General features: G+C 52.7%; 1 protein-coding gene across 1 annotated transcript in view; it reads left to right on the plus strand.

Annotated features, from left to right (window-relative positions):
* The window catches only part of Pkhd1 (PKHD1 ciliary IPT domain containing fibrocystin/polyductin), a 287,931-nt gene that overhangs the window by 25,877 nt on the left and 237,762 nt on the right, over positions 1 to 24,292 (plus strand). Inside the window, 14 exon segments of the mRNA XM_070017318.1 lie at positions 297 to 439; positions 1,881 to 2,008; positions 2,585 to 2,760; positions 3,880 to 4,018; positions 6,396 to 6,520; positions 8,617 to 8,798; positions 9,646 to 9,768; positions 11,221 to 11,326; positions 12,343 to 12,618; positions 13,193 to 13,323; positions 15,452 to 15,587; positions 17,463 to 17,649; positions 18,242 to 18,309; positions 20,972 to 21,115. Of these exon segments, the coding sequence (XP_069873419.1) occupies positions 297 to 439; positions 1,881 to 2,008; positions 2,585 to 2,760; positions 3,880 to 4,018; positions 6,396 to 6,520; positions 8,617 to 8,798; positions 9,646 to 9,768; positions 11,221 to 11,326; positions 12,343 to 12,618; positions 13,193 to 13,323; positions 15,452 to 15,587; positions 17,463 to 17,649; positions 18,242 to 18,309; positions 20,972 to 21,115 (2,064 nt within the window).

Here is a 24,292-nt window from a genome sequence, read left to right on the forward strand (position 1 = left end):
CGCCCATCCTCTAATCTCCATCTGCACCCCTATACACCGGGTACAAGTCTGCATTCGCCCACCCTTCCAAGTTAGTAAGCCCAACCAAGTTCCCGTTCTCTCTGTCTCTGGCTTCTTGGCGGGTTTTCAGGGCGTGGTACTTGGAGGAGAGGGTACCGGGTAGACCAACTCCTCACAGTCAGAGGGTGCTGGGTGCTCAGTCCTCACCCGTGTTCACTGACAGCTCACATCCCGTTTCCCGCTCTTTCTGTCTAACATCCGTGCCTGCCTCCCTGTTTTCTCTGAGCTGCATCCAGGCCTGGAAGCTTCCAGTTCTGATGGGGTCCTCACCTGTGCCACTGGACCTTTCTGCGGTAGATTCAGCCTCTGCCAGCCCAGACACCTGGTGGTGACCCCTCCCGTGGCTCCAAAGGGCTACCGGCTGGCTCAGTTTCCCCACGTGAGTTCCTGCCGCTCCAGGGCTTGGATGAGGGCGCAGGACGGGTTGGGTTGCGACAGGATGGAGGGAAGCTCAGGATGGCTGTGTCTGGCTGAGGGCGGGGGTTCTAGGTCTCCGGCGGGTGGTTTCGGGTGCGCAGAGACACGGCCAGCCCCGTGTGCACGCTGTCCCCGGAAATGTCTAGATGTTAGCACGCACAGGAGGGGACAGAAGTTTCATTTCCTCTAGTATTTTCTTTGGTCTGGAAGTAAAGAAAGAGAATGGAGTCTGCAGGCAGGCTGCCTGGTGGTGAACTCTGACATGCAGGGTGCTCTGCCATGAAATGGGGAAGGATTTGGTGTAGGTCGCAGGGACAGGGTGCCGGGGAGGGGCGGGGAGCCGTGTGGGGAGGGGCGGAGCCCGGTCACTATGGGTGGACTGGCCCCTGCGGTTCCCAGGCCCCACTTCCACCCCTTGCCGGTGCTTCTCTGGCTTCCCAGGGAAGCCTGGGAACCAGAACGGCTCTTTCTGGGGGCAGAGGTCATGGTCATCCTTTTGAAGCCCAGAGGGAGTTGAGGCCCCAATCCATCTTCCTCCTCACCTCTACCTCAGGTTCTCAAAATGGGGTGACTTTGCCTCTGGAGAGGAGCGGCAGCACAGACAGGACGGTGCTTGCGGGCAGGGGGGTGTCTGGGAGGCAGTGGCCGGGGGTGGGGAGACACCCCTCTGTGTGCACCACAGCTCTTGAAAGTCAAGTGCCTGAAGTGTTCTGATGCTGAGCGATCGCACACGGTGGAGTCAGGAAGCGAGGGCATGGGGGGGCGGGGGATCGCACACGGTGGAGTCAGGAAGCGAGGGCATGGGGGGGGAGGCTGGGGCTCAGAGAAGGCGGGCGCGCACCACACCCGACTGCTCAGAAATCCCATCGCCAAGCACCCAAACCCCAAACAACAGACCTGCTGAATGACTTCCAGTCCTGTGGTCCTCAGCAAAAGCATGGACTGAGCCAGGCGCTGGTGGCTCACGCCTGTCATCCTAGCTACTCAGGAGGCTGAGATCTGAGGATCACGGTTCAAAGCCAGCCCGGGCAGGAAAGTCTGTGAGACTCTTATCTCCAGTGAACCACCAGAAAACTGGAAGTGGCGCTGTGGCTCAAGCAGTAGAGCGCTCGCCTTGAGCTGAAGAGCTGAGGGACAGTGCCCAGGCCCAGAGTTCAAGCCCCACCACCGACAAAAAAAGAAAAAAAAAGAAAAAGCATGGACTGCTCTCCCTGCAGCTTTATTGAGGAAGGGATAGCAGTTCCAGTGATTTGGTCTCCTGGGAGACGGGGCGCCCCAGGAGGTCAGGGTCTGGGGTCTTTCATGCATCTGGTGGGTGTAGACGGCTGAACAGCTTGGTCGTTTCCCCTGGGGTGGCTGCTGCGTGCACACACAGAGCCGAAGCGTGTATTTGCTGTTTGCAGCTGTGCATTGCTTACAAGGGCCGCGCGAACACGAGCCTGAGGGTGGCGGTGACTTTCACAGCTGGCTCTGCCGGTGTCCCGGAGAACGTCACGTGTGCCTGGAGTCCCGCGCCGGCCGGTCCTGAGAGGTAGCTGCGGGGGTGGGGGCAGGTGTGCAGCGTTCCTCCAGCTCGGGGAGCTGGCTTTCTTGGGGACCGTGGCCCACTCCAGACTCTTAGAGTCGGATGTGGTATTCCGGGGAGAACTCAGAGCCCGCGCTTTGACAGAGCCGGCGGGGCTCACGGGGGCCCCCGGGAACGCAAGAGTCACCACATGCCTTTGGCTTGTGACTCTGGAATCCGTTTAAGGCACAGGACTCCCGGTTCAGTGCTCTTCACATCCATTACAGACCTCGCCAGTGGCTCTGAGCAGAATGAGTCTGTTAGCGCCTGATGTCTAACCCGCTGATGAAATGCAATGGAATGCGGGGCGTCCGTGCGCGTAGTGCGCATGTGCTGCTGAGGCTGTGAACGAGCCACCGGCCCGGGACGGCCTCCCGGCGCGACTCAGCCACAGCCGAAGCGGAATCCATCCCGGGCAGGGCTTGCGCCCGGGCGTCGGGGCTGCATGTGACAGCAGTGCTCTGGAGTCCCTCCCTGGGCCGCAGAGTCCCGGGCAGGGTCTGCAGGGCTCACACAGCGTCCCTCCTACCCTGGCCCTCGTAGATGGCGGTTTGCGTGCACCGACCTGTGGGACACGTGTGTGCGACACTCCAGGGGCCTCCGCACCCCCTCGGCAAGCGTGCCCGTGCTGGTGCAGCAGCTGAGCCTCTTCCCCGGAGCCCCGGAGACGGACGTGCTCTGCGTGGATGAAGTGATCGTCACAGACACGAACCTGACAGGTGACCATGGCTTCCGCCGTCCTCCCCGTCCTCCACCCTCCTCCCCGTCTTCCACCCTCCTCCCCGGGCCTCCACCCTCCTCCCCGGGCCTCCACCCTCCTCCCCGGGCCTCCACCCTCCTCCCCAGGCCTCCACCGTCCTCCCCGTCCTCCACCCTCCTCCCCGGGCCTCCACCCTCTCCCCAGGCCTCCACCATCCTCCCTGTCCTCCACCCTCCTCCCTGGGCCTCCACCCTCCTCCCCGGACTGCTAACGCCTGCCTGGTCCCTCCTTGCTGGAGTCTGTTGCTCCTTACAGCAAGGAGGGAGGAGGTCATCTCTGTCTGCCCGTCTCGGTTCTAGAAGGTTCTAGAAGCAGGGACGTGGCGTTGCGTGTCCTGGATTCTGTATCTCCAGCTGGTCCCTCTCTTTTCCCATTCATCTCTTGGTTTGTTCTCGCTCCCTTGACCTAACTTCTTACTTTCCTGGCTGAGAAACACCGCTTCCCTCACCTGTAAGAAGGGTCTCGTGAGATCCCCACCTCATTGCGTTATTGTGATGATGAGCCAGTTTGCTACCAAACATTCATTTCAGGTCCGGCACTTGCACAATAGAGAGAACCCGCTGACATCACTGTTAGCATTGTGCGTGCAGGATTCACCTCTCCTCGAACGAGGTGTCCCAGCAAGTGGTAGAAGGCAGGCAATACTTCTCTCTGTCTGAGGGCTGCAGGCCTGGCGGGGGCTCTTGGAGGAGTGGATCACCTTCCTCTGGAGAGAACAGCTTTGTCCATCCTTTCTCTCCATCCAGAATCCTCTCCTTTGACTTTCCTTGGACACAGTGGTCCCACTCGGCCCCGTGTGCCCAGCGATCCATCAGACAAAGTGCTCCTCCAAGGCCAGCTGAGGCTGCGTGTAATGGTGTCTGCTGGTGGTTGTTTGTCCGCGGGGCATTCACGTTTCCAACTTCTACTCCTTTGGCTTCACCACCAATTTATTTTAAATGACTCCTGGATTCAGATTTCCTTGCTTTTATAGCCCCCTTCCCAGTCCCACCTTCTTTCCCTTCTCTAGAGCAAAAGATGACGCAGTCACCCACCAGTGGGTCCTAACTGGGTCACCAGTTGATTCATTGGTCTCTAGTTTCTCAAGCCGACTTGGGCACAGCCCGGCCCGGGGGAAATCTGGTGGAATCGGTCTCCGTGGTGGGATCCCCTCCGCTCTTCAACGTCTCCATCTGGCCGGCGGGGTGTGGCCTGCAGCTCCCGCTCCTCACTGCCTGGTGAGCCCCGAGTTTGCGGCCCCGTCTCCCCTGGGGATTTCGGGGGAGGGAGTGTTTCTTATCAGGACAGGGTGACTGCCTTGTGCTGTGGTTTGCATCATTGATTTCATCTTGACAGGTTCACCTGGAGGTCTTATTAAAACCTAAATTTCAGAGCTAAGAATTCAAATTTGAGAGCAGGTGCATTTTTAATGAGTTCCTTGAAGATGCCAAGGCTATATGAGATTCATCTAAAATAGTAGCGTTGTATGCTGTGCAGAGTTTCTCACTAACACCGGGCTCTGTGTACTCCGTTGTATTTCACGTGTATCCATCTTGAAGGGAAAGGAGAGTCTAAGGAACAGAACATGTGCATCTCTCGGCCTGACCACCAGAGGGCAACAGAGCCCCGCGCACAGGGCTGTTTGAGCACTGTACCTGCAGTTTCCAAAGCGGTCAAGTCAGCCAGGCTCAGACTTCAAGCCCTGGAAACTCATTGGCGCTTTAATTCTTTCAACTTTTCACTTACACCCAGGGGCACTGTAAGAGCTCAGATTCTCTGACGTCTGTCTGCGCCCAGGATATACGAATGCACACAGCTGTGAGTGCACACTCTCCTCCCCCATGTCTCTCCTCCCATTACAACATGCTGTGTCCAGCACCTTAGGGCCAGGTAAACCAAGTCACTGATGCAGTCCTTGATGATGGCCAGTGGAATGGAGGCTGGGAGGGCGGATGGAGGGGTGGAGCGCTCCGGTGGTGGAGAGGAAGCAGCCTTGGCCGCAGTTAGTAACCCTAGGCCGCTCACATGCTGGGTGGTCCGGACGGCCTCCTTCCTGAGTTTTCCTCCTGAGTTCCCTCTGCATCTTCGGATGCATGCATCTCACAAGTAGTGATGCAATGCTGCTCGCAGAAATGGCGTGTTCATGGTTGAAAAGCTGGGAGTGCAGGTAGAGCATAACAAACAAGACCAACTCAGAGTCACATCTGAGGAATGACTCCCACTGCCACCGCGAGTGTGTTTTCACCTCCTGTTCACACAGGTGGCATACATGCACGTGTGCACAGGTGGCGTACATGCACGTGTGCACAGGCGGTGTACACGCATGCGTGCAAGGTGGCGTACATGCACGTGTGCATAGGTGGTGTACACGCATGCGTGCACAGGTGGTATACATGCACGCGTGCACAGGTGGCGTACACACATTCGTGCACAGGTGGTGTACATGCACGTGTGTGCAGGTGGTGTACATGCATGTGTGCACAGGTGGCGTACATGCACGTGTGCACAGGTGGCGCACACGCATGTGTGCACAGGTGGTATACGTGCACGCATGCACAGGTGGCGTTCACACATGCGTGCACAGGTGGTGTACACGCATGCGTGCACAGGTGGTATACGTGCACGCATGCACAGGTGGCGTTCACACATGCGTGCACAGGTGGCGTTCACACATGCGTGCACAGGTGGTGTACGTGCACGTGTGCACAGGTGGCGTACATGCACATGTGCGCAGGTGTTGTACGTGCATGCGTGCACAGGTGGTGTACGTGCATGCGTGCACAGGTTGTGTACGTGCATGCGTGCACAGGTGGTGTACATGCACGTGTGCGCAGGTGGTATACATGCATGCGTGCGCAGGTGGTGTACATGCACGTGTGCGCAGGTGATGTACGTGCACGTGTGCGCAGGTGGTGTACACACACGTGTGCACAGGTGGTGTACATGCACGCATGCACAGGTGGTGTACATGCACGTGTGCACAGGTGGTGTACATGCACGCATGCACAGGTGGTGTACACGCACGTGTGTGCAGGTGGTGTACGTGCACGCATGCACAGGTGGTGTGCACGCATGCATATATCCACTATTTAGGTTTTAAATGAGACCATGAAAGACTGGGTGTCTTTCAGTGGTGCTTTACAACCAGAGCTCTATTCTGGGGAGGTCACCACTAGTCAGCGGGGTTGTGCTGTGGTAGAGAGGTCAGTGGTCAGTGGTCAGTGGGGTTGTGCTGTGGAGGTGAGGTCAGTGGTCAGTGGTCAGTGGGGTTGTGCTGTGGTGGTGAGGTCAGTGGTCAGTGGGGTTGTGCTGTGGTGGTGAGGTCAGTGGTCCGTGGTCAGTGGGGTTGTACTGTACTGAGGTCAGTGGGGTTGTGTTGTGGAGGTGAGGTCGGTGGTCAGTGGTCAGCAGGGTTGTGGTGTGGGGTCAGTGGGGTTGTGCTGGTGGTGATGAGGTCAGGGGTCAATGGGGTCATGCTGTGGTAGAGAGGACAGTGGTCAAGGATCTGTGTGGTCATGCTGTGGGGTCAGTGGTCAGGGGTCAGCGGGGTCACATGGACCTGGGTTGGCACCCCCGGTGTCCTCTGTGGTGAATGTCTGTGTCTGTCCCGGGCAGCTCCGTGTCCAGCGAGGCAGCGGGCGGAGGGTGTGCACGCCGGGCGCCGGCGCGGCGGCTGCAGCGGCCGAGCCCCCCGCTGGGAGGTCACTTCAGCCTGCGGCTTCCTCACGCAGCGATCCCGGGTAAGGGCCAGCGGGCCGTGCGGCTCCCCGGGGGGGGGTCCTGGGTCCCCAGCAACAGCACCTCGTGATGCTGGCCGGCGGGACGCCGGACACCCGACAGTACTGCTCGCGTGGGATCTCCTGCCCTCTGAACACGGCCTTCCTGGACCTCGGGAAGAGCACTGACCGCAGGCGCCCAGGCTTTTCCCTCGTTAGACGTAGAAACTGAGCCGAGAGCTTCCTGCGGCCATAATGACCCTTCACCCCACACATGGGTCTGAACGCTGCACGGATGGCTTCTCACCCAGCTCTGGACCCCACGGGCCCCACGCGAAGCCATCCGTGGGGCCAGCTCCCCCCGCCCACCCCGCAGGAGGCTGCGTCCTGCTCCAGCCAGGCCGGCCCAGGCCAGACGAGCGTCTGTTTGTCTTACCTTAACCACAGGGTCGACTCCTAAGATACCATTCATTTCTCTTAACAATGTGTCGTGAAAAAAAGATCTTTCAGGCTGGGCGCCAGTGGCTTACGCCTGTCATCCTAGCTGCTCAGGAGGCTGAGATCTGAGGATCATGGTTCAAAGCCAGCCCTGGCAGGAAAGTCCGTGAGACTCCTATCACCAAATAGCCACCAGAAAATCAGAAGTGGTGCTGTGGCTCAAGTGGTAGAGTGCCAGCCTTGAGCTGAAGAGCTGAGGGACAGCGCCCAGGCCCAGAGTTCAGGCCCTACAACTGACCAAAACAACAACAACAAATCAAAATTATCTTTCAGTAGTTGTCCAAAGGGACTTTAATCCAACATATCATGAGTACCATGGTCCGTGTTGCTCCTTCCATCCCCTCCCATTCCCCCCCCCACGCATGTCAGGACTGCGCCTGTGCGCTTTGCTCTCTCCACTCCCTGTTGCCCCTCCCGGGACACCGCGGGCACTCCCTCATTTGTCCAACCATCATCTGGTTGTTTGAAGTGCTCGTTCTTTCTGTCTGAGGGAGAAAGGGTGTCTCCACTCTCACAGGGCTGTGTAGGAACGGTCGGAGATCTGATGAGTGACTAGAGCCAGCCCTGGCCTGTGTCCTTGAAGTGTGTCACCATGCTACGCGTCCCTTGTCCCACCCGAGAGACCTTTCGTGGGTCACGTCTGCTGCCTTGTGCCCCTGCTGGTGTTGGACACCATGTTATCTGCAAAGGGCAGCCAGCCCTAACCTGGTCTTTGGGAATGACACTGAGCCTGAGACAGGGTCATGCTCAGAGCAGTGTTTTTTTTTTGTTGTTGGTTTTTTTTCATTTTATTTTATTTTATTTATTTTTTGTGAACATACTGTACAGAGGGGTTATAATTACATGGGCAGGATAATGCATACATTTCTTATCCTAGAGCAGTGTTTTTGTGTTAAGCCATGAGATGCTGGCTGGTGCGGTGGAAAGGCACAGGTGCTTGATCAAGGATCCATGCAGGCACGGTGGAATCTGAGGCAAGCTCTTGAGCAGAGAGTGAGAGGGGTGTTTTAGCGTACGCCCGTCTCGCTGGGCTGGCCAGCTTTTGAGAATCATTAGGTTCATTTTCTCCATCTCCAGAGTGAGGCACTAGGGGGTCCTAGGGAGCCGTCTCCCAGGGCTGGTAAACCACGACGCAGGGTTCAAACGCAGAGCTTTGCTAATTCTCTCCAAGGGGAAGCAGGTGATTTCTGATAGGCCAGAGTCCTGTGCCCACAGTCCTCAGCGAGGTCGGCTGGGCTTGCCGCGTGCGTGTCAGCCGTGGCGTGACTCCCTGTCTTCCCGCCGAGTGTCCCCCTTTCCCGTGTTCACAGGGCCAGCGAGCTTTTTCCATGGAGAACCCAACCTTTAGTTAGCTTTTCGGCCATGACAGCGGCGTTGGAGCCTGCCCGCCTGCAGCCGGCCTTGTTTCCCTGAGACCATCCTTTGGTCTGGCAGGTGGCGGGCGGTGCTGCGTGCACAGAGGGTGCGTGCTGTCTGTGTTTACGTGGGGGAACGCAGCCCACGAGGCCCACGTGCCTCTCCGAGTCTCCTGCAACGTGGGCAGGCAGTCCTCACGTTTACGCTGGTGATAAAGGCAGATGAACGAGCCTTGCATTCCCTACGTGAAAACCCTTCCCTCGCAGACATCCCCGTGGGCACGTCCGCGTCCGGGCTCCACCGGCTTCTACGGGACAACGCCCAGGGCGCCCCGTGCGGCCCCCTGAAGGCCGCGGACTTCACGGTGGAGGAGCGAGGTTCCTGCTACGAGCGTGTGTGGAGCCTGTCCTGGCCCATGCAGACGGGGGACCTGCCCGACATGATCAGGGTACGACCTTCCCCCCCCCCCCAGCTTCTTTGTGGAATGGCTTTGTTATCTTGGAGAAACTTGGTAAGGAAAATAAAGACGATCAGAATGACAGGATAGAAGTTGTGGTGGATGATTAATTTTGTGGGGATCTTCAAGGTTAAAGGGCTTCCATGATCTTTCCTTCTAGAAGATTCCAACACCTGCATCTCCTGCCCCACCCCGGTAGAGCCATTTCAGCCCAGGGGCTTCTTTCCTAGCAGGGTGTAGACAGGGAAATCGCAGGCCAGCGCCCAGCGTCCACGCGCGGAGCCCCGTGTCTGCTGTGGGTAATTCAAGCAGATGCGCTGGGCTCGGGTTATCTCGGAGGCAGATGGCGTGGCAGAAGGAGCTTGGGAAAAAGATTTGCTGTCTTTGGATAATGACAAAACCAGATGCTCCTGCATATTTAGGGGTTTAAAAAATAAAGCAATGATCATCTAGCATTTGGTTATTATAACGTGGAGCCTGAGAGTGTGGGCCCGCCAGGGGGCAGGTGGGCTTCAGACAAAATCCTGGGGTTGGCGATGGAAGGACGGGGGTCTTGATTCTAGCTCAGAGCACCGCAAACCTACAAAAGAGAGAAGCATCTAGAAACAGTGCATCTTGAGTCTTAGATTCACGAGTCGCTGCTCTTTTGCCGGCTCTGCTTGTGACGAGGCTGCCGGCTTTCCCTCAGCTCTGACTTCCCAGTGGACCTGAGGCTTGTGCTCCTCGCGTTGACTGCCTGGTTTTCTCAGGCAGACGTAAGAACCCCAAAGAGAACTTGTTCTAATCAAGACCCGATTTCTGTCGCTGGTAGAACTGACCAGAAATGTAACCCTCTCAGGTGGCCCATCACAATCTTACCGGAGTGGACGCCGCCGTGGACGTCCGTGTGGTGTATGATGGCGGGGTGTTCCTTGGACCCATATTTGGAGACATGCTGGCTACCGCGAACCCACAAGCCCAGGTGAGGGTGTGCGGGCCACGCACGCACAAGTGCCCGTGTCGCGTGCAACCAACGCAGCCACTGCCGGGTTTGTAAGCTGGCTTTGCTCCCGAGGGCCGGTTCCCAATCATAGTAGACAGAGACTATGAGAGTGGAGTTCTTTCTACCCCTAGAAAGCACGCGAAGCAGCCTGATAATCTCCGACGCCATGACCGCGTGCTCACGCTCTCCACGCGAGATTTGAATCCTACCTCTGCACAGCCACACGGGAAAGGGAATGGACGGCCTGAATCCTCGCCTCTCCGAAACGTCCTTCTGTCTCTCCCATCTGCCTGTGTTCTTGTGATAAGTCCTCTGCTCTTGATTTGAGAGAAGAGTAAAATAAAAGATGGAGAGCAAAGCATCCAGGGGCCCAAATACTGTCAGCATTCTGACATACTGATATTCTTGTCTTTCTGCAAGTGAAAGCATTGTGGATCAAACTGGTCTTTGTCCCCACATCTTCCACAGTGGCACACGTTTGTACGTCTAAACTGATGCTCCAGGTGGCATTCATTTCAATGAAAGGAAGAGACTTGTAGGTTTCTTTTTTCATGACTGGGGATTGAACCCAGGGGCACTGTGCATCCTGTTATTCCATGGGAGCCAACTATAATCTTTTCTTAGGAGCCTACTGTTATTGGACAAAATAGCTTATGTTCAAATGTACTTTGTGTTAGTTATAAATGACTGCTTTGCCAGTCCTTTACCACTTGAGTCACACTACCAGTTTTTATTTTGTTGGCCTTTACTGGGAAAGGAAGGATGTTTTCTTTTCTTTTGGTTGGTTGTGGGGTTGAACTCTGGGCCTGGGCGCTGTCCCTCAGCTCTTCAGCTCAAGGCTAGTGCTCTACCACTTGAGTCACAGCACCACTTCCAGCTTTTTCTGCTTCTGTGGTGCTGAGGAATCGACCCCAGGGCCTCATGCATGCGAGGCAAGCACTCTACCACTGAGCCACCTTCCCAGCCCAGAAAGGATGTTTCCTAAGAAGTGGATTCCCAGGGGGAAATACAGTGATAAGTGGTCTTAGTGACATTTAAGTTGATGAGCTGTGCACAGTGGAAATGTAGGAAGCACATAGCATATTCCTGTCTGAGTGGCATGTGCCTAGCCCTGGCTATGTGAGAGGCTGTGGCCAAGTCACTTGAGCCTAGGAGTCCCAGGCCAGCCTGGGAATCATAGTGAGACCCTAGGTCTATATGACGGGGCATATAGCACAATTGTGCCTAGTTACACAAACGGATTTAGCTTAGCATTTCCATTTATCAGAAAACTTCCCATATTTTGAGCCACTCAGAATGACTTTAGGTTTGTTACTGGAAAGTGGAAGAAAGAAGCAGCATTCAGTAAACCACGAGCGCATTTGCATTTGAGAAATCTCCAGTGGTTTATGAGCCCCCATCTTGTATTTTTGGTGTTTCTTTTTCCTGCAGGTGGTGGTGGAGGTGAATGGGGTCCCCGCTCACTGCGCCGGTCCCTGCTCCTTCCAGTACCTCCCGGGGGTGACGCCCAGGGTCCGTTCTGTGTGGTACTCTCTCGGTATGGCTCGGGACTTGGCACTGGACGGGTGCGGATCTTAGACTTGGGGATTTGATTAGAAGCCACATAGCGGATGATGTTTGTTTTTAAGTGGAAGTTGGCAGGTGGGACTGGAAGTTTATTTTTAGTCCACCTAAAGGGATTTTGTTACTGGGATGGATGGATGACACAGGAGTTGTTGATTTGAAGGGGAGAGGGAGTCAGGAATTCATCTTGCACATCATAGAATGGAGAAGCATGAGGGTCTGGGAGGGTGGAAGCGGAGAGGACATATTAAAGGGTTGATCAAGATGCATTGTGAACATTAGCTGCTTTGTTAAATGGGAAAAATTCAACACATGTCCTAAACATCAACGAAGACTGAGGGGAGGGAGGGGTGGGGAGGGGTTCAATGTTGAAAAGGAGACTGATCAAGACCCGATGCATTCAGAAACTGCTTTGTTAAATGGCAACTCCTTTGTACAACTACTGAAAGATAATAAAAATATTAAAAAAAAAAACAGTGCCAGAAATCCACAGTAGTCAGCTGGGTGCTGGTGGCTCACGCCTGTACCCCTAGCTACTCAGGAGTCTAAGATCTGAGGATCACGGTTCAAAGCCAGCCCGGGGAAGGAAAGTTCATGAGACTCACCTCCAGTAAACCACTAGAAGACTGGAAGTGGCGCTGTGGCTCAAGAGGTAGAGCGCTCGCCTTGAGCTGAAGAGCGTAAGGGACAGCGCCCAGGCCCAGAGTTCAAGCCCTATGCCCCCAAATTCCAGTGGCTAGGGACTGCACTGAATTTGTTTCTCCTTGTCCCTTATGCTGAAAGTAGTATTAGGTTTTTAAAAAGTTTAAGCAGCGACCTCTGACCGCTATTTCAGACGGTTAGGAATTACAGTGCTAAATACAAGCATGAGCCAATCCTAAGCTCTAGGAAGAGGAAGGCAAAGGAGAATTGGCACGTGGAGCTGTCTCAGGGAGAGGGCCGTCGCTCAGAGCTGTCTTGGCTTTTCATTTTCTTCCTTTGTTCTTGTAGATGGTGACACCAGCCTCCTGGTTTACATGACCGGAGTTGGTTTCTCGGCCGCAGCCCAGGCCTTACAGGTCACAGTGAACAGAACAAGTTGCCAAGTTGTTTTCTCGAACCAAACCAACGTGGCCTGCCGGATGGGCCTGCTCCCGGTCGGAGTGCATCAGCTCTCTGTGTGGGTGAGGCCCGTGGGTCTGGCCGTCAGCGAGAGTGGGGAAGGCATCTTCCTCTCTGTGGAGACCGGGCTGGAGGCTGTGGAGCCGGCCAGAGGGGCAGACACAGGTAATGTGGCCAGGTGAGCATACCATGCCTCTTACCAGCGTGGAGAAATCTGGTCCTGACTGTCACACAGGCCACATAGGTGATGATTCCTAGCTAATCGTGTCTCAAACAATTTCTTCTTGTGAGCAGTAGACCTCTGCACTTAAGTCCACCCACAGAGAGATTGGCTTCACCACTGCCATCAGACACAATCAGGCTGGTTGTTGAGTTGTTGAATGTAGTTCAATACATATATGAGGGCTGGGAGTGTGGCTTAGTGGCTGAGGGTTTGCCTAGCATACATAAGGCCCTGGGTTCGATTCCTCAGTACCACATAAAAAATAATAATAACAATACATATATGAATATATCACACATGTATAGATGGAATATATATACATACATACATGTTTATACATGTGGATACATGCACACACACATCTATATTCACCCTGTTCCTGCAGTTTGAGCATTGCCTGTGTTTGGACCATAGTTTCACATTTGAGTTTGACTTGCTTCTCTCTTGCGAGTGGTGGGATTGCTGTGACCTGTTGTCTGGCTGTGACTGTCATCTAAAAAGGCTGTTCTGGGGCAGGAGGACTCTGGGCCCTCATCCGAGGGCACCGTCTGGATGGCGTTCACCTGGTGTTATTTGGGTCTCAGTCTGGTACCATCAATGCCACTGCCAGCAATTCCCGGAGGATTCACTGCAGAGTTCCACCCAGGGTAAGAGGTGTATGAGGACTCGAGGGGCGGCTCTTTCTGTCTGGATGGGCAGCTACTCTTAACACAAGGCATTTAGAAAACCACTCCTTAGAGCTAACTTGAATGGCACGAACATCTTTCTCACCATGACAGTGCTCCTTTTATTTCTACTGTCTATTTTGCTGTAAGGGAAAACTGAAGCCACCTTGTAATACACTCCAGTGACTTCCTTTAAAACAGTCAGCTCAAGCTGTCTCGGGTAGTGTCGGTGACACAGAATGAATAAAAGTTGCGAGACTTAGGTATTCTCTTCTTCCTTAAGCAAATGACAAATGGACATTTTCACTAGCAGTTTGTTTTTTGGGATAGATGGGAATGGTGAGATTAAGACACTTCTAGAACAAATCCCTTCTCTCCCTCCCTTCCTCCCTCTTTCCTTCCTCCCTTCCTTCCTTCCTGTAAGCTACAATGAGTTTCGATTCAACGTGCTAACTTAAGAGTACAATGTCTCTTGATCAGTGCAACCCTTCCACTATTCTCCTGGTCCTTAGGAGACAGCTGCCCGCTAGTTCCCTAGTGCTTCCCTGTCCTGTGAACACAGTCCTCGGGCTCTCCTTCCATGACATTAGCACCGACTCATGCCTGCTGGGGGCTTGAGGTGGGTTGTTCTCTGGTGCTGTTGTGCTGGCCACGTGCATGGCTGCCGTTGGACTTTCTATTCAGAGTTGATAGTCTTGTCGCCAACATTGCTAGCACCCCCGTGAACCCCAAAGATGGCCATCTACTGGACAAATAAAGATCCTCTGGAAGATAGGGTTCAGAAAACCCTTTGATCCACTGGTCCTATGATTTTATCACATCCAGTTCCTTAAATATTATGAAAAGCTAGCCTTTATATGTAAACGTCGGGCAATTTGAATATGCGGCTGAGTTGTCATTTGTTTAACTATTCTCTGTTATTGGGCGTTTAGATAATTTCTAAATTTTTCCTATTATAAACAACAGAGTTTTGGTCATCTTAATATTTCCCAGCCCATTTATTTTCTCAGGGTAAATGAAGCTGCATTGTAAAGCTTTGGATATACAGTATCCTGTTGTTTGGAGTTCATTTCCATTTTATTCTCTCCTATTGAGGTGCAGGGAAATGGGTTTTGGCACATGGGCCAACGTGGTCATCTTGGTTCCCACCCACTTAACCTCTTAATGGTAAACTTTGTGCTGGTTTGTTTTATAGAGGGGATAAACATCAGAAAAGCAAACCTTTAATTTTGACCCAAGTAGTACATACAAAGGTTAAAAGGTAAATAGTTGAATAACCAGGCTCTTTTATTCCCTTTCCCCCTCCTCTAGTCTCCCCTTTGGGAACGACCACGTTTAATTCTTTTGAATATAACTCCAGTAATATATATATTTTTTGTTAAACCTGTAGAACACATTCATGCTACAATTGTTTATGTTTAAAAGCAGACGTAGGGCATCACCTTCCTTAGAGAATTATGTTTCACCTCCCAGATTTCCTTTATCCCTCTTCCCTTCCTCTTTCTTTCTTGTAATGTGAATGCACTGTCCTTCTGCAAAAACTTTCAGCATGTCTGTTACTCTCTTCCCTTGGAGCTCCGCTTTCCTCTCGTGTAGTTAGGCTGGTTGTTTTCCAGATTTGTTCTAAGATCGCATCGCCCCACTGCCCTTGGTATGGCTCTTGTGAGTAGGTTTACTGTTTCCTGGAATCCATATCTTCTCTTTCTTGATCGTTATTTGTGCCTTAGGAAACGTCACACAAGGGACATTTTCTGGGCATTTGCATGTCTTGACGTTCTTTCCTGCTTGATGGATAGTTTAGTTGGGCATAGACATTCTCAAAATTATTTTATTTCCCCCCCAAACCATTTATGTGTTAATTTCAAATAATTATTGCTTACCTTTTAGAGCAGATCTTTTGCTTTCTTTTCAATATTATATTTTCCATAATTAAGTTTTTGTTAAGAAGAGAGAGAAAGAGGGGGGGATGAAGAGAGGGAGGGAGAGCCTTGAGAGTAACAAATATACCTCTGTATCAACTTGGTTGAAATTAACTTTATAAAGTAATTCAACATGGAATTCTCTCCCCTCAAGTCTCCCTGAGACTGGACCTTGAAAACAAATTTTTCAGGGGGAAGATGGATACACTGTGAACGTGACAGTGGTCAGAGAGGGACACTCTGCTGTTCTTCCCGGGGCATTTACTTACATCCCTTCTTTGAGTCTGGTGGTTGTGTCTCTGAGCAGAAACCAAAGCAACATAGCAGGTAAGACACATGCCGTGGCAACCACTTTTTCTTACAACATTCATCCTAGACAGACATCAATCAAGCTGGGCACCCGTGGGTCACGCCTGTAATCCTAGCTACTCAGGAAGCTGAGATCTGAGGATCATGGTTTGAAGCCTGCTGGTGTAGGAAAAATCAATGAGACCCTTATCTACAGTTAACCACCAAAAGCTGGAAGCAGAGCTGTGGTTCAAGTGGTATAGTGCTAGCCTTGAGCACAAAAGCAGGGACAACACCCCAGCCCTGAGTTCAAACTCTGGGACCGTCAAAAAAAAAAAAAAAGCCTCAATCAGTGGCCTATAATTCTTGTTATAGTTTTGATGGATTTTTTTTTGTCCCTACTAGAAAACAGGAAACATTCTTTTTTTCATGTTGTCATTAGTTTTCTTATTTCTAATTTTTCCTCTCTGAAACTGGGATTATTCCCATCACAAAAATGATATGAGAACTCAAGTGTAACATTCAATCAATATTTGCTGAGTACATACCATGCGCTAATATTAATAGTAAATAAAAACAGATCTTCATGAATGCTTTCCACTAATTTATAAGATGGTTTCAGTTTATAGCAAGGAAATTAAGTAAAAGGAAGAATAGTAGCTTATCTAAGATATTCTCTTTGGTAATAGAGCTGAGATTTGAACCCCAGGAAGTTTGCATGTAGGTCTCAAACAATTAGCTTCTTATAGTACAGTACCATTTTTGCTGTGTGTTCACTTGTGACAATTATTTAGTACAATTAAAATGTGGTGCTCTGAATAAGCAAGAATTATTAGCACCAACCACATGAAATAATTTAACCATTCTCTGATGATACAGAGGAGAGGATGAAATTATTACTATTTCTTGTCCTGTTGTAACAATATAGATTGGGAAAAGTAGCAGCGATCACCTCTTTCTGGTTAAGCAAATGCCAGATAAAGGTGTTTATAGCATCCGTAACAGAAGGTTTAGTATAAAACAGATCATCATATTTGCACAAGGAAAAAAGCTCCAACTCAAAATTTTCTGGTACTCTTTTCATCTTCACAAGGAAGAAAGCTTGAATTCAATTTTTTTTTCTGGTACTAGTTTCATTTCCCATTACTCCAGAGTGCATAAATAAAAGGAAGCATCCTGTACCTTCTCAATATAATTCAGCTTAGGTAGTACAGAAGAATTTACTGCCTTGGGCAACCAGAATGTGTAAAATTCCCTTGTGGTATAGATTCTTCCCAATAAAGTAAGAAAAGGGAGGTGGGAATTCCATGTTCTATTCAGATTTCAGTGATTTGGGCTTTTAATACAATTTTCTACTTATAATGAAAAGAATAAATACATTGCATCAGTGCTCAAAGGCATCTAAGGGTTAGCTTGACAATTGACCAAAAGCCCAGGAAATTTGTGTTACTGTTTTATTATTAAGTACAACAAAACTCATCCTTTTCAGCATTTGCTCTTGCATTGTAATATTCCTATGGGAGGAAAAAACGTATTCTGAAGGCCACAAAGTGAGCTAGCCGGGTACCTGGGGCTCATGTCTAGCATCCAACCTATTTAGGAAGCTAAAGTCTGGAGGATTGGGGTTGAAGTCAGACCTAGCAAAGAAGTCCATTGGACCTCATTTGCAATGAACTAGCAAAAACGTTGGGTTGAATGTGTGACTCAAGTGGTAGAGCACCAGCTGTAGGCAAGTAACCTGGTGACTGGCAGGAATATCCAGAGTGTGGTGGTAATTTTGTGAAAAATTACATAAGCCCTAACATTTTTAAATTAGTGACTTTTGCACAGAGCTGGCTGTGTATTTGGTGTGAGAAGGCGTAAGCAGTCGGAGCCGGTGAGCACGTGCTAGAGCTCACAGCTGCTTTCATGCAGGTGGTGAGCCGCTTTTCCTCGGAGTGACCCAGCTGGAGAATCACACAGATCTGGAGGTGGAAATCTGCATCCAGAGCAGCCTGGCTCAGTTGCGTGCGTGGGCAGCTCGGGGCCTGGCAGTGGTCCTGGCTCCCTGGCCGCCGGCCCTCCACCGAACCTCAGTCTCCATCCACGTGGGCTCTCAAGGGTGAGGCGGCCACGGGCATCGATCCTGGGTCTGACCGGTGGTCTGGGGATTCCGGTGGAACTCTAGTTTCCATTGAGGTCTTTTATCTTGGGAAGTAAGGAGACGAAGACAGGAGAATCCTGACACCATGGGACCTAGACGCTTTGCTCCCAAGCCTAATGCAGGGGGGACAGTTTGGCTTGCTTAGTGGGGAACACGGAACTTTCTAGAACTTGTTTGGAGTGGGCATCTGCAGTGGAAGAAGGGAAATCTGGGCTGTAGTTCTTTGGTGAGACTTTGCAAGCCTCACCCGGGCCTGTTTGTGCTGCAAGCCCCTGGTCTAGCATTTGTCTGTGGGTTCCTTGACATTCTGGAGGAGGCTGAACTGTGAGGGACTCATGATTCCAGGAGCAGTGGCCCCCACAAACCCCACCCACCTCTCTCCAGGCCACAGGACGCACACTCTGGCCCCATCCCGTCCCATCCCTCTGCCCCTCCTCCCTCCTCCCTAAAGGCAAACCTTTTTTTTTTTTTTGGTGTCTTTATCCTTATTTTCTTCTTCTTTTGCCTTTCTGCTGTTTCTTGACCCCTCTCTTCCCCCCATCTTTTGTAGGGTTGATCTTCGGATCAACTGCACTACAGAGGTTTGTACCGAGAGTCCTTGCTGCGGGTCCCTTCTGGGTGAGTTCTGACACCACGGATCTTATTTAACCCAGCAGATCTTTAAATGTTTTAGAACATTATCATTAAGGAGTTAGCGCCTTAAACAAAGCAGTTTATGAGGGCAAGGCCGCACATGCTCACCCCCTGCCCTCTCTCTAATTCACTTGTCCAGCACATACTGATGCTTTTCCCTCTTGGATTAGTGAGTTCACTCACTGGTGAGGCCTCTGTCTTAGTCCCCGGGGGCTGAGAGTGGACCTCGTAGTTTTCACACCGTGGGGCGCCTGGGGGAGCTGGGGTGGGCCTGGGCCTGGGCGTCCCCAGGTTCCTTTGGAAGTGTAAGCAGAGGAAGGGCAGCTGGGGAGGGAGGAGGGGGGAGGGAAGGGGGGAGAGGAGCACTTCCTCCCTCTGGGCACAGGAAGGCCTTTGCAAGCCAACGGTCACAGCACGGGCTCACCACCCCGTGGTGAAGAGGGGCTTGGACCTTGGACGTCTCTGAACTGGAGAGCTGGGCAGTGTGCGGGCAGGAAGAGGGGGTCCCAATACTCAGGCCCTCCGAATGCGGGCAGGGGAAGGGCAGGGCAGCTGGGAGGGGGGAAGGGCGGGGAGAGGGAGGGTAGGGGGGAGGGCAGAGAGCAGGGCGGGGTGCGGGGAAGAGGGGGGAGGCCAGGGTGGGGAAGGGCAGGGCAGGGAGGGGGGAGGAGGGGGAGGCCAGGAGGGGGGAGGGCGGGGACAGGGGGGAGGGGGCGGGCGGGGGGGGGGGGGGAAGGCCAGGGCCGCCATCACTGTGCTGTTAGCCGGGCTCCGGCCCGACCCGCTTCCTGACGGCGGCACGAGGCCCTCAGCGGTCGCCTGGCCTGGGACGCGGTGGGGCGCGGTGACCCCGGCGGGGTGGCCGTGCGGGTGGCTTTGGGGCCGCGGGGGCGACCGCGAGGCTTCCGCCGTTTGTGTCCCGCGCCAGGTGGCAGGCCACAGCGCAGGACGCGGGGACACAGGGGTTCGGGGGACACAGGGGTTCCGGGGACACAGGGGTTCGGGGGACACGGGTTAGGGGGACACAGGGGTTAGGGGGACACAGGGGTTAGGGGGACACAGGGGTTCTGGGGACACAGGGGTTCGGGGGACACGGGTTAGGGGGACACAGGGGTTAGGGGGACACAGGGGTTAGGGGGACACAGGGGTTCTGGGGGTATAGGGGTTCAGGGGATACAGTGGTTCAGGGGATACAGGGGTTCAGGGGATACAGGGGTTCAGGGGGTTCAGGGATTCAGGGGGTATAGGGGTTCTGGGGGTATAGGGGTTCAGGGGATACAAGGGTTCAGGGGGTATAGGGGTTCAGGGGGTACAGGGGTTCTGGGGGTATAGGGGTTCGGGGGGACACAGGGGTTCAGGGGATACAGGAGTTCAGGGGGTTCAGGGATTCAGGGGGTTCAAGGATTCAGGGGGTGCAGGGGCTAAGGGGGTTCAGGGATTCAGGGGGTATAGGGGTTCAGGGGGTATAGGGGTTCAGGGGATACAAGGGTTCAGGGGGTATAGGGGTTCAGGGGATACAGGGGTTCTGGGGGTATAGGGGTAGCGCATGGTCTCCCCCTGCGTGGTCCCTCCCCGCCCGCGGGGTTTCCCCCCCCCCCCCCCGCGTGGTCCCCCCCCGCGTGGCCCCTTCCCCCTTCACCCCCCCCCCCCCCCCGCGTGGTCCCTTCCCCCCGGCGGGGTCCCCCCCGCATGGTCCCCCCCCCCGCGTGGTCCCCCCCCCGCATGGTCCCCCCCCCCCCCGCGTGGTCCCTTCCCCCCGGCGGGGTCCCCCCCGCATGGTCCCCCCCCCCGCGTGGTCCCCCCCCGCATGGTCCCCCCCCCCCGCGTGGTCCCCCCCCCCCGCATGGTCCCCCCCGTGTGGTTCCCCCGCCCGCGTGGTCCCTTCCCCCCCCGTGGTCCCCCCCGCGTGGTCCCCCCCGCGTGGTCCCCCCCCGCGTGGTCCCCCCACCCGCGTGGTCCCCCCCCCCACGTGGTTCCCCCCCCCCGCCCGCGGGGTCCCCCCCCCCCGCCCGCGGGGTCCCGGCTACCCCTCTGCATGGACGCGGCCTGCGCGGGGTCCCGGCCGTCCTCGGCCTCATGCTGGCTGCGGCCCACGCTCCGTCCCGGGAGCCGCCTCGCCCTTGCTGTCTCGCCTTTGCAAACCTTGGGCGCGGCCTCGTCCTCGTCCCCGGCGGCGGGTGTCCGCCCTGTCCTTGTCCTCGTCCTCGTCCCTGTCCCTGTCCCGGGCGGCGTGTGTCCGTCCCCGTCCTCCCGGTCCCGTCCCCGTCCTGAGCCCTCTTGCCGGGCGCGGGTGGCTCACGCCTGTAAGCCTAGCTACCCAGGAGGCTGAGGTCTGAGGATAGCGGTTCAAAGCCTCACAGGAAACAGAATTTTTACTCCCCCCCCCCCCCCCAAGCCAGCAGTGGAGCTGTGGTTTAAGGGCACCAGCCCACAGGGACAGTGCACAAGCCAAGAGTTCAAGCCCAGGACCCCCTTCCCCCAAACACGCACACCCGGGCCTTGGATATGGCTGGAATCCGATAGACCAGCAGGGACCAGAGCCCGGGGAGGGAGGCTTGAGAATCCTGAAAGCGGAGGTTACGAGTTGAGTGTGGCGCAGAGAGGCGGCGGCCTCTGGCTTCTCAGATGTGTTCTTTTGCCCCTCAAGCCTGCCTTGGTGGGCAGCTTGTCCACGCGTGTGGAGCAGGACTTTCTCCCGGGGATATCTCGGCTGCCGTGTGTGGTTATCCTTGCCAAGTCCTGCCGAACACGACTGCGTCTGCCTTGGGCTGCTTGCTCCTGCCCCTGGAGGGTGAGTTCACCACACACAAGTCTCTGGCGCATGGCAGGAACATGGGATTCTTTGGCCTGTTCTGTTTGGGTCGTTACTGCTGTACAGCTGTACTTCCCTGTGACTTCCTGGGAACAGCTTTCCACTGCTCTCCGTCTCTGAAATGGCCCATAATACTTTTATCCTAGTGATGAATGGGTTGATATTAAAAATGGTCACCTGTGCTCTTCTTGGCAGTCATATGACGGGGCAAGAAGCGAGGTTGGATTCCGAGCATTCGTTCTGCAGGGAGGGAGGAGAGGAGCTGGTGGGCTTGCTGTGAGTATAGTCAGAGGGTGGACATGGTCCAGCCGGACGTCTTGTTTATTTCTTCTGTGACCTGAGGATGGAGCACAGGGCCTCCTGCGTCACTGGCGGTGCGGTCTCAGTTTCTGAATTCTTACTGTAGGCAAGGGAGCCACCTGCAGTGACTGCTTCAGTTAAAAAAAAAAAGAAAGCTAAGATAACTCACCCCTCGGAGCTGCATGGCCATGATGTAAATTGTGGGGTGAGGATCACAGTCTTTATGGGGGAGAGAATACAGAGCAAGGTGCAAAGCTTGGGGTTTTATAACACATGACAATGACCCACTGAGCTTCAGGGGGAAAAGCCCAGGGAGGAAATTACTATCCTTAACTTCTAGGCCTCCGTGTATTTGAGAGAGCTCCAGTTAAGCCAGGTTATTATCTTGATGACATAATCCTAGGTCTTGGGCTTTTTCATTTGAGAACCCGTCATACACATAAGCACTCTGTGTAGTGTTTGGAGTTACACTATGATGTGTTTTGTCTACAGTTTGGATGTGGGCTAAGGCTTCCTGACATGATCGTGGTGGCACTTCATCTGAGCTTGGGTGATAGTTTTGTGATAGACAGCGCTGTTGCTCCAGTGATTTCCTCTTCTGTTGTCCTATGGGAGGATGAGGAGGAGGGCAGGGAGGAGGAGGAGGGGGAGGATGGCAAGGAGACACAGCTCTGGTTTAAAGTCCCAGAGCCTGAATTTGCTGCTGTTGTGTATTAGCTTAACATGGTAGAAGAGAGACCAGTTTCCTAGTAAGAAACTTTTGACTGAACATTGGAGTTTAAGAGGTTGTCTGCTTCTTTTCCTGCTCTTCCCTTCCTGGAGCCGGGGGCACAGCATGTGTGCAAAAGTAGTATTCGATGAAGGAATGAGGGAAGCAAGTAGGGGTAGTGGTGATGTATCGAACACAGCCATGTCTAGGTTCAGACCATTCATGCCACTTCAGATTTGAAGAGTAGGTTTTCTCATATTGTTCTTTAATGCACTTTGAAGTTCTTTGGTATTATTGCAAAACACTTTCCAATTAGAAGTACAAATTAAAAATCCATAAGATTTCAACTCCAGGAAAACTCTGTGGAAAATAATGCGGTTATTTTTAAGGATGTGATTAACTTAAAAAAATAAAAAGTCTTTAGAATTCCCAGTTTGTATTTAAGAGCAAGGTATTTGATTAGGGAGTTGTAATTCTTTTCTTTCTTTTTTTTTTTTGTTGGTTGTGGGGCTTGAACTCTGGGCTTGGGTGCTGTTCCTCAGCTCTTCAGCTCAAGGTGGACACTCTACCGCTTGAGCCACAGCACCACTTTTGGTTTTCTAGTGGTTAATTGGAGATAAGAGTCTCGTGGACCTTTCTTCCTGGGCTGGCTTTGAATTGTGATCCTCAGATCTCAGCCTCCTCTGTAGCTAGGATTACAGGCTTGAGCCACCAGCGCCAGGCCTTAGGGAGTGGTAATTCTTAATATTGCCACTAGATGTCACTAACCATTCACCAATGTGCAAAGCACATAGAGAAAATCAGTTGACTATTTTCCTCTTTCTTGACAAAGTTTTAAAAAATATCTTCCTGCTCATCATCTAAAAAATGGAGATGAGTTTATGAGGCCAAAATCCAGAACTTAATTACATAAGATGCAGGATGAGATTTGGGAATTCTGTGGCCCCGAGAAACTGGATAAAAATAAATTTTGAGTATATAATGGTTTTATCTCCTTCTCCTAGAAAGCTAGTCTATAATAAAAATAAAATGGCCGTAGGGATAATTAAGAGGACATTTTCTAATAATTCCCCTCCTTTCAGATAAAAATCATACACACTCAACTTCGCTGAGAATCTGTTCTTTAATTTTTTCATCATTATTATAACGATGATGTACAGAGCTGCTACAGTTACATGTCAGGTAATCAGTGTATTTCTTTTTGGACAGTGTTACTCCCTCCTTTCCTTTCTTGTAGGTTCCCCATCCCATTCCCACCCACTTTGTACAGTTCATTTTCAACATAGTGTCTAGTGAATACCACTGCTGCATTTGTTCACTCTCTGTCCCTCCATTTCCCGTGACTCCCTTTTACTCTCCCAAAGACAGACAAACAGGACAAAAGGAAAGAGAAAACAAAATCAACAGCAAAGAAAAAAAAAACCAAACCTTTCTTGTTTCCATTTCCCGGAATTCATTTCAATAAATCTTATTGTATATGATCGGAGAAGAATCTGTTTCTGAAGAAGATCCCCAGCATCCACCCTCCCAGCCCGGCACGATGACATTCTTAGAGAAAACCACTCGACCTTCTCAGCCTTTGTCAGCATGTGGCCTGGGCAAAGCAGAAACGTCCCAGGCCGCTAGGACATTGGTTCTCAAAGTGGGGTCCTCAGAGCCTTGTCTCCGGAGCCGGTGGGGAGATGGTTAGATTTGTGGACATCTGGAAACAGAAAATCTCCAATTTATTTTTGGGTTTTCTCTGATAACCTGTATTTTCACCTAATTTGAAACCAAACCAGGTGTCTCCTCTGGGGAAGCAGATTCTGGCTACATTGGATAGCATTGTAAAGTATTTGCAGAAAATCTGGACCCATATTTGCATTTATTTATTTACTTACTTGCGTTAATACTGGGACTGGAACTCAAGGATTTGCAGTTGGGTAGCTTGCTTATTTGCCTGGTGCTCTACCACTTGAACCATGCCTCCAGGCAAGCTTTTTGCTGGCTATTTTAAAGACAGTCTCTTATACTTTTCTTTGAACCATAATCGTTAATACCAAAGTTTCCTAAGTAGCTAGGATTACAGGCATGATCCACCAGTACCCAGTCCTAATATTTGTTTGTTTTTAAAATTAGATTGCTGCTTTACTGGTTGGTGGTCTTTG

The sequence above is a fragment of the Dipodomys merriami genome, unplaced genomic scaffold (assembly GCF_024711535.1).
Source record: "Dipodomys merriami isolate MVZ:Mamm:240054 unplaced genomic scaffold, mDipMer1.0.p SCAF_122, whole genome shotgun sequence".
Taxonomy (NCBI): Eukaryota; Metazoa; Chordata; class Mammalia; order Rodentia; family Heteromyidae; genus Dipodomys; species Dipodomys merriami.